Genomic DNA, 10,000 nt, shown 5'->3' on the forward strand with positions numbered 1-10,000 from the left:
ACATCAGGTTAGGTTAGGTTAGGGCTGCATTAGGTTAGGTTATGACACACTTTGTCTAACAATACTAAAATGTCCTAGCATGTGTATTACTGGAGATATCGCAATCTGAAAGTTGCCAATTTCCAATTGCGTTTTTCTGTTTTTTAAAAATTATATGTCAATACACTGTTGATTTAGTGAAGGCCTCATGTGTCAATAATGTATACAGGTATGTTTTGATATTACAGGTCAGGTCAGGTCATAAAGATGACCAATTTAAAATTTCAATTCATAAAAGCATCTAAAAGTTATTATACTGATTGCAATGGGTTTACTTACGGAGAGACGAATGTAATTTGATACAGATGACATTAATGATTACTGAATCCAGAACTGTAAATATATATATATATATATATATATATATATATATATGTATATATATATATATATATATATATATATATATATATATATATATATATATATATATATATATATATATATATATATATATATATATATAATATATATATATATATATATATATATATATATATATATATATATATATATATATATATATATATATATATATATACATACATACAAGGGTGTCTCAATAAAATGTATATACACTTCAACAGCAGATAACTCTATTTTTTTTTCTTTTTAGATCTTACCCATAAGAATAGACGATGGGGTCACGACTTACCTTCGAACAAAGGAAATTAATCTTAAAATGCTATTGGAAGTATGAAAACACAGCTGAAGTCCAGAGACAGTACAAAACAGTTTCCGTCAGATTCACCTATGTGTGTAACTATCTTCCGAATCATTAATAAGTTTGAATCCGATGGAACTGTGCAGAATGTACACAAGAACAGTTCTGGCACTTGAAATGGAAAAGTTGTATCCCTACATTGATCCATGCTATCAATGATGGTGATCCAGACAGAAGAATAGAGTATTACGACTTAAAACGCGATGGCTAGGTGCTCTCAAAATCCTCACATCTCGGCTTGCTTGCCGCAAAAATTTTCTTGGACTTTTCTGAAAACTTTTCAGTACCCTTTCTTCCTTTCTGGGGCTGGTTGATGTCTGTGGTCTTCCAGAATGGTTCTTGTGTACACTCTAAACAGTCCCATCAGATTCAAACTTATTAATGATTCATGAGATAGTTACACTTGTAGGTGGATCTGACTGAGACTGTTTTGAACAGTCTCTGGACTTCAGCTGTCTTTTCATACATCAAATAGCATTTTAAGATGAATTTCCTTTGTTCAAAGCTAAGCCTTGACCTCATCATCTATTCTTATGGGTAAGATCTGAAAAAAAATTATTTGAGATATCTGCTGTTGAAGTGTGTATACATTTTATTTAGACACCCTGTATATATGTATATACTGTATATATGTATGTATGTATATATATATATATATATATATATATATATATATATATATATATACATATACAAATGCACTTTATATAAAGGTTCACTGGGATATAAAAAATTGTTTCAGTAGTTCCTTGATGGGTTCAAGGTTGGGAATCACTGGGTCCAAGTGACTGGCAATCACATGCCGAGTTAGTTCTAGAGCCTCCAAGTGATTTGATCTTTAACCCTGATGCCAAATCTGAGACCAAAAGTCACGAAATGAAAAAAAATGATGCCTACCTTGACAACAGGTACACATATTAGAGGAACAGGTGTCGCCTTGGACGACAGTTGGACACACAGCCGGGTCCACGCACTTGCCCTGGCAAGTTGGCTGTGGTGTGGCCGGGCAAGTTGCCAGGCTGCTACTAGGAATGCAACAAGTGCAATTGGCCCCTGTGCATCCATTCACCATGGCTGTTTCGTTGGCTAAGCACTGCAGTTTGCATTTGCCGTTCCTGTTGGTGCAGTTGGGTTGAGCCACACAGTCTGTTGGTGTAAGATAGAGAATAACAAAGGGTTAGCATGTTAGTGGAAATCTTTAGAGTTTAAAGTTTGGGAAAATATTCCAGAGACTCAAGTTTTATTTTAATTTTTCCATCTCATATAGTTACTGCTTTGGTCAATCTCCTTTTCAAAGGTATAAAAATATTGCGTCTGTCTCTGAGTTACTTAGTATTAATACTAATATCAATGCTGTATTGATTTTAAACTCAAAAAAATTGAGTATGATTAATGTTGTCCATAACATTACATCTCTAAAGTATTATAACTTAAAAAAATTAGTAACCACAAACACGGAACCTAACATCAAATTTATAGTAAAAAAACGGGAAACCCCCAGAATACTCGACCACTCAGTTGTCTATTCGAGATTTCTCGTTATAAACTTTTAAAAAATACTGTTTTATTTCGAGATGGCATGAATAAGGAGCAGGAGGAACTTTTTGTTGTTAAGCCCAAACGTTAAACTTAGTGACAAAAGTTTTGACGTAACCTAGATTGATTATGAAATTTAGGTCTTGAAGACCAAGCGCCGGAACCCATCAGGATTATTCAGCGCCACGTAACCTTGATGAGCAATTGCTAACCTTGCCCTAAACATCAAACCCTTGACCTCCACGAAACGGTTACTCATCCAGGATGTTCCCTTTTCTGTGACTTTGTTACGGTAGTCTGTTTAATTTCACTGGGGCTGGCTGACACATTGAAAATCTTTTGGCATCACAATAACAATGGTTAGATTTCACTGAGAAAAACTATATAATTACACAGGTTGGAAAGACGATGAAATAATGTATAATCAGCCCATTAAGTCTTGAAACCCATTACCTAAGGGTTTCTGATTTACATAATTTATGCATGACTGCAATTTACGAGAGGGTTTAAATGGTAGGCCCTGACTGGATGATTGTTATTTACTGTCCTAAGGTTCGGTCCGCAGTATCATCCTTACACATACTTATATCCAGGAGCCAATGGTAAGACAGGCTGACCACGGACTGGACAATGGCAATGAAGAATCAAGACATTCGGCATTCAACCCCCTTAACATGGTAGCTACCTCAAAGCATGTAATAATTTGGACATAGAGAGCACTTTATAACGATCATACACATAATTCTAAAGGTTGTCTAGTCATCAAAACTACAAATTTACAGTTCAGGATGAACACTCAGTTGTAGGGCCATAAAAGATTACTCTACAATCCAAAAAATGCACACATAAAAAGACGCCACACTTAAACACAACGAACCTTTGGAATGGGATGGAATATAAAATTTAGGCAAAAGGCCAAGCACTAGGACCTATGAGGTCACTCAGCGCTGAAAGGGAAACTGAGAGAAAAAAGATTTTAAAGCAGCAACAAGAGGAAAACCTCGCAGTTGCACTATGAAACAATTGTTAGGAGAGGGTTGAGGAAAGTCTGATGGAAGAAAGATAATATGAATGGAGGTATAGTAAAAGAAATGTAAAGGAATTACAAGGGGCCTAAAGGACTTGTAAAGAACCTTATGTAATGCCAACATTGCACCATGAGAGGTGTACCACTGGCACTAACCCCCTATGAGACAAACCCTTAGTAAGCATTCCTCCCATAATCTCTTAGTATATACACCCAAATTAGTCTTGCCATTGTACTTACCCAAGCAACACGTGCAGTCAGTTCCAGAACAAGTGCCTCCAGGCAACTGAGTCGTGCAGTTTCTTCTGTCTATGCAAAGCCCTGGGCAAGTAGATGTCCTGGGGCACGTAGCTGCTCTGACGCAGCATTTACAGGCCTCTCCCTGGCAGCCGTCCATCATCTCGAATTCACCAGCGCTGCAGGTTCCTCTGCAAGTTCCGTTGTTCCTTCTGCATGAATCCTGTATCGTGCAATCTGCATAATAAAGAACATGTTAACTACTGTGAAGAAATGACTTCAAAATGGACCTCTCTTTTGCATTTCAGATTGTTAATACTGTATATTGCGTTTCCCTTTCAACCTTTTCCTCTTCATACCATTTGTGGGTTTGACAAGGAAACAAAAGTATTAAGAGTAGCCTTACTACTAATAGAGTATATGGGGATTGCATCATAAAATACTATATACTATACATAGTATACAGTGTGTCTTTAGACTAACTGGGGCAATATTGTCTTCAAGTCAAAATTTCATCATGGATGAAAACACTCACTGAAAATACACTAGTATCATTGGTATCACTAAAAATAACGTCTGTTCATAGGCCTATTCTGTAACGCCATTTCCTTTAGTAGAGTCTTCCGCTTGCAAACATGACTGCTATGCTATGGCCGTTTGCCTTTAATAATTCTGAGTAGTGTGACAATGGGAATGTTTATCAATATTGTGTTTATTTTTGGCTCAGTTTTGCTCTACACATTTGACCGAACCTTCAGAGCCTAGACTCATCCTGCAGAAGATACAGACTTACTTCGACAACACACACAGTCTGGAGTAGCGCAACTCGAGCCGGAGATGACATCGTTGCAGAGAGCTGACTTCGTGCACAACCCTTTGCAGTTGGCCGAACTCGGGCAAAACAAGGAGCCACTAGCAACGCAACATTTGCAACCGTTCCCTGTGCATCCTCTGGGAAGCTCTTCCTCTGTCGAGGAGCAACTGGCCTTACAGGCGCCATTGAAAGCTGTGCAGTTCTGTTCGATTCTACAGGCTGTTGGCAAAGAAGAAGACTGTCAGGAAATGGACTTACTGACATACAGATTAGCATATACCAATCATGAATGGGAAACGCTTCAGGAGCCATCTCTATTGTAATACCTGCTGTTACACTTACTTAGATTTAAGCAACACTTGCAGCCATCGCCCCTACAACCGCCTTCCAGCACTGATTCCGCACCGATGCAACTTGCTCTGCAAATACCGTTGCTCTGAGTACAGTTGCTCTGTATTGTGCACACTGCAGGGAGAGACAGAATGGTGGGTAATGCAATTATTGAATTTTCTCTGGCATTCATTGCTATTTGAACTCCTCCTTTTTTTATCTGTCTTTGGAACAAATTCTCTGTAAGCAGTCTAGCAATATTATCCTCTGTAATCAGTCTAACAATACTGTGCTCTGTTAACTCCTGACCACAACAGTTAAATCAACTCCTGGTGTTTAAAAGACTGTCTTTTGGTCTTAGAAATTCACCTACCCCTTGGACTGTGCTATCAATCATCTACAGGGACTGATATCAACCACTCTGGATACCCCTTGCCATACAGATCTCAAGTAAGTTCTTCCAAGAAATGAACTTTTCTCATTCATTGTTTAAAAATGGCCCTACTCAACAGCTCAATGCTCACCACTCACCAGGTGGTTTAACACAGCAGGTGCAACCGTTTCCTCTACAGCCGTTCTGCAACTCAGTTTCGCCGCTTGCGCACCTGTCTTTGCAAGTTCCGTTGCTCCTTGTGCAGTTGTCCTGAATTGCACAGTCTGTTGAGTAAAAGGCAGAGCTTGTTGTACTTTCAGACGGTCAATAAAGATGCTATATCAGTATTTTTTCAAAATGATCCCTCCCTTCTTATCCATTCTCTCTTTATTTTGCTATTTCCTATTCTTCTACTGCTAATCATCATTATTGCTACTTATTACACTTTCAGATGGCCAGTGAAGATGCTACATCAGCATTTTTCATTCTTATCCATCTCCTCCTTATGTCGTTTTCTCCTTCTTTCTGCAGCTAAATATTAGTTTCTGACAAAGACCCCTAAGACTGTATCATATCCAATTGCACAGAAGTTTGGGACGCAAGTGAAAGATCAGAATTCCCTATCATTTATTAATTTTATACTTACTTATTAATTAATCAATCAATTCACTTTAATCTACCTACATTCAATCTGTGGTTTAAAAGTTATTTGTGAACAACGAAATTTACATTCTGCTGCGTCATCAATCACATTCAACTACTCGACATCAAAATGAAGATCATCTCTTTTGCAAACCCAACACACAAAAATTACTGATTATTGCACGAGTATGCTCATGCGAAGACAAATGTGACCACTGTATTATTATTATTATTATTATTATTATTATTATAATTATTATTATTATTATTATTATTATTATTATTATGGCATCTCACCCCTTATAAATGACATCAACACTGAATCTACTTTGCAACTGCGCTGTACTTATTAATTTATCGAGCACATTACATTACTTGCTCTTTGTTGGAACTAGATTATAAAAATTAGGCCAAAGGCCAAGCGCTGGGACCTATGAGCTCATTCAGCTCTAAAAATAATGTTGGAACAATTGTTAAGGGTGGTGGAAAGTCAGATGGAAGGAAGAGAATATGAATGGAGGTACAGTAAAAGGAATGGAAGGGGTTGCAGCTAGGGACAGAAAGGACGCTGCAAAGAACCTTAAGTAATACAATGCCTACAGTGGAACGCGTGAGGTGCACTGACAGCACTCCCCCCTACGGGGTCTGCTCTTTCTTGTTTAATATTTAAGTGCTAGTTCAGCATTGAGTTCGTTACCCGTAGACTTTGTTACACAATGGAAAAAAGAGAATATATGTAGGCACTACATTTTGTATAGAAAGATTATCATTAACCATATTGTTATTGAAACTCCCACCTGGAAGAAGGGGCTGGGGACAAAGAAAAAAAAAGTGAATAGCAATTAACATGACCGTTATTACAGCTAACAACTGGAAAACGAAAAACAATACCTATCCATAAAAACAAAAGCCATCTTGCAAGCAATTCTTGTAGTGTATGACAAAAACAAAGGAATGAAATAATCATTAGGAAACTGCAGAGGTTTTACAGTCGCAAGAACATAACTAAAAATAACTACAACTGATGGTCGCATGCAAAACGCTCATTATCTTACAACGAATGTTGGAAGCAAAAACAAATGAAAACTTACGTTGTTTGGCAGTTAATGTACAAAACTGTCAAATGTTTCAAGTTATGAGAGGCATTGAAAGCATAGGTAATGAATTATTATTATTATTATTGTTATTATTATTATTATTATTATTCAGAGGATGAACTCTATTCATACGGAACAAGCCCACACGGGCCGCTGACTTGAAATTCAAGCTTCCAAAGAATATTAATGTTTATATTTAAAGGACGTAAAGTTAAGTATATCTTAGTTTAGCCAGACCACTGAGCTGATTAACAGCTCTCTTAAAGAGGGCTGGCCCGAAGGATTAGATTTATTTTACGTGGCTAAGAACCAATTGGTTACCTAGCAACGGGACCTACAGCTTATTGTGGAATCCGAAACACATTATAGCGAGAAATGAATTTCTATCACCAGAAATAGATTCCTCTTATTCTTCACTGGCCGGTCGGAGATTCGAAATCGCGGCCAGCAGAGTGCTAGCTGAGAACGGAACCCACTCGCCCAATGAAGAACTTTTAAAGGACGTAACAGAAGGTAACAGGAAATATAGAAAGAAGGGATCAGTTACTGGAAAATAAAAATAAAATATCAAATTATAAATAAATACATAAAAATGTAGGTAAATTATAAAATGCAAAGATAACTGCTTTAGGGTAGTAATGCGTTGCATCTGCTTGAACTTCTGAGGTTCCAACTGCACATTGAGTAATAGGTATAAGAAAAAGTAGCTTAATTTGTAAGGAAGGGAAAAGGTCACTGAAATGACCCAACACGTACAAGAAAACTAATTCCTTCATAATTCCTTTCGAAGAAGCCGCTAATGCCAAGATCTTCTTAATGGTTACAGGACATGGCAGCCGGAATTGCAAATGTTGCTGACAGCGAATGTGACACGATTGCAAAAAGGCAACGTAAAACCTCCGTAAAAACTAATGAATACTGCAGCTGCAACACAAGCAAAGGGTTAAAAATAACACTGAACAATCACACGTCATACAATGGCGTGGCAGGATCTTGAAAGACCTTGGGGAAGCCAATTACTGCTAAAATGAACTGGTCACTTCGGTGACAACTCTGACGAGGTGTAACGTAGGACAAATGAGTTGACTAGAGCTTGGCTGCAGAGTTTGATCACTGTGGGCATTACCATATTTATTAACTATAAATAACACATGCTGATTTATCTGATGATAAGATAGAGACGAAGAAGCAAGGTCAGTGGGGTGCTGTCTGCTATTTTTAGCTTTGTTCATTTCTCAAATGATGATTCCTTTCAGTGGAAGCTAGCTTATCTGACTTGTTCAGAACAAATGAAGGAGCATTATTAATATATTAACATAAACAATCTAGGAATTGTTTTATTTAGCATTATTTACTAGGCAAATACCTAGAAATATTACACGCTACTATGATTGTTCTTGTGTGTTCTTCAGTGTATGTTGTGTATATTAAGTAGACTCATGAACAACATGCTCTTCAGCGTATATGTATGTTAAGTAGACTCATGAACAACATGCTCTTCAGCGTATATTGAGTAACTTGTGAATAACCTAGACGTTGCACTGTTCTTCGTGTATGTTGAGTTGACTTGGGAATTACCTACACATACAGTTCTTCAGTGTAAGTAGGGTAGACTCATGAATAACAGACAAATGGAATAACCTATATTGAAGATTTAAAAGAACAGAGTTGTATAAGTGAATAAAAAGCACAGTATATGCAGAAAAGTACAATAAAAATGGACCCTATGAATTGAAAAGTGACTGGCATCGTTTCTGTGATTTACGAGCTAATTCCATTTAATTGTTTCCCTAGAGCTACATTTAGTCAAGTTGAAATAGCCACATTCCGTCAAGTAGAAAGGCCCTTCCTGTTACTTACTCAGAGATCTTGCACAGCAGACACAGTCCATTCCATTACAAGTCCCGCTGGCCAGAATCTCACTGCAGTTAGAGCGGATCTTACACTCCCCAAGGCACGTGTTGGTTTGTGGACACTGATTAGTCCCAGTCCCATTGTTGGTGAAGTTGAAACCGGAACCACCACCACCACCGGTACCGGAAGAACTACCACTGCTATTGAAAGAACTATTATTGCCAGAACTGCCATTACCGGGAGGACCAACTGGAGGAACAACAGTGGCATTTATGCAGCATTTGCAACCAGCCTCAGCGCACAAGCCTGCAACTGCAGCTTCGGTCTGGTTTGCAAGGCAGGTTGCGTTGCAAGTCCCGTTTCTAGCGGTGCAGTTAGTACTCTGGCTGCATTGTGCAACTGCAAAGGAAATTTGATCGTCGTAAGACAAGCTGTTGTTATAAAAATGTGATAATGACTACGTTTCTTCTTTTGAAACTGAAGGGCACAATATTGAAATTATCATTGATGTGCAATTCAATAATTTTCTGATTTAGAAAAACGCGATCAGTTATGAAGGTACTCTTTTAGATCATTATTATCTTCTTTCATTGCTTATTACCTAAGTGAGCAAACCCCTTGGAATTATCTTCTTTAATTACTTATTACCTAAGTGAGCAAATCCTTTGGAATTATCTTCTTTAATTGCTTATTACCTAAGTGAGCAAACCCTTTGGAATTATCTTCTCTAATTACTTATTACTTAAGTGAGAAAACCCTTTGGAATTATCTTCTTTAATTGCTTATTACCTAAGTGAGCAAACCCTTTGGAATTATCTTCTCTAATTACTTATTACTTAAGTGAGAAAACCCTTTGGAATTATCTTCTTTAATTGCTTATTACCTAAGTGAGCAAACCTTTGGAATTATCTTCTAATTTGAAAACCTTTGAATTATCTTCTTTTAATTATCTTCTAATTACTTATTACTTAAGTGAGAAAACCCTTTGGAATTATCTTCTTTAACTGCTTATTACCTAAGTGAGCAAACCCTTTGGAATTATCTTCTCTAATTACTTATTACTTAAGTGAGAAAACCATTTGGAATTATCTTCTTTAACTGCTTATTACCTAAGTGAGCAAACCCTTTGGAATTCTGCAGAATCTCTTCTTAAACAGCAGGATTTTTCGAGTATGTCACACCAGTACCTGGAAATACTTTACCCACTTTCATTTTTTCATCTCTTAGAAATACAAATTTCCAAGGAAAACTTGATCCTTTATTCAAATGGCCCAGTTTCTTGCCATCTCTCATATGAGTTAGCCTTACTATTTTAAAGATTGAAAAA

General features: G+C 37.1%; 1 protein-coding gene across 3 annotated transcripts in view; it reads right to left on the reverse strand.

Annotated features, from left to right (window-relative positions):
* LOC136845289 (uncharacterized) overlaps positions 1-10,000 on the reverse strand; it is a 128,669-nt gene that overhangs the window by 10,524 nt on the left and 108,145 nt on the right. For all 3 annotated transcript variants that reach the window (XM_067115466.1, XM_067115467.1, XM_067115465.1), the window contains 6 exons: positions 8,680-9,072; positions 5,239-5,364; positions 4,720-4,842; positions 4,357-4,596; positions 3,567-3,800; positions 1,661-1,909 (listed from right to left, as the gene is read on the reverse strand). In XM_067115466.1, the coding sequence (XP_066971567.1) occupies positions 1,661-1,909; positions 3,567-3,800; positions 4,357-4,596; positions 4,720-4,842; positions 5,239-5,364; positions 8,680-9,072 (1,365 nt within the window). The remainder of the gene's footprint in view (positions 1-1,660; positions 1,910-3,566; positions 3,801-4,356; positions 4,597-4,719; positions 4,843-5,238; positions 5,365-8,679; positions 9,073-10,000) is intronic.

This window comes from Macrobrachium rosenbergii, chromosome 13 (assembly GCF_040412425.1).
Source record: "Macrobrachium rosenbergii isolate ZJJX-2024 chromosome 13, ASM4041242v1, whole genome shotgun sequence".
In the NCBI taxonomy this organism is placed as follows: Eukaryota; Metazoa; Arthropoda; class Malacostraca; order Decapoda; family Palaemonidae; genus Macrobrachium; species Macrobrachium rosenbergii.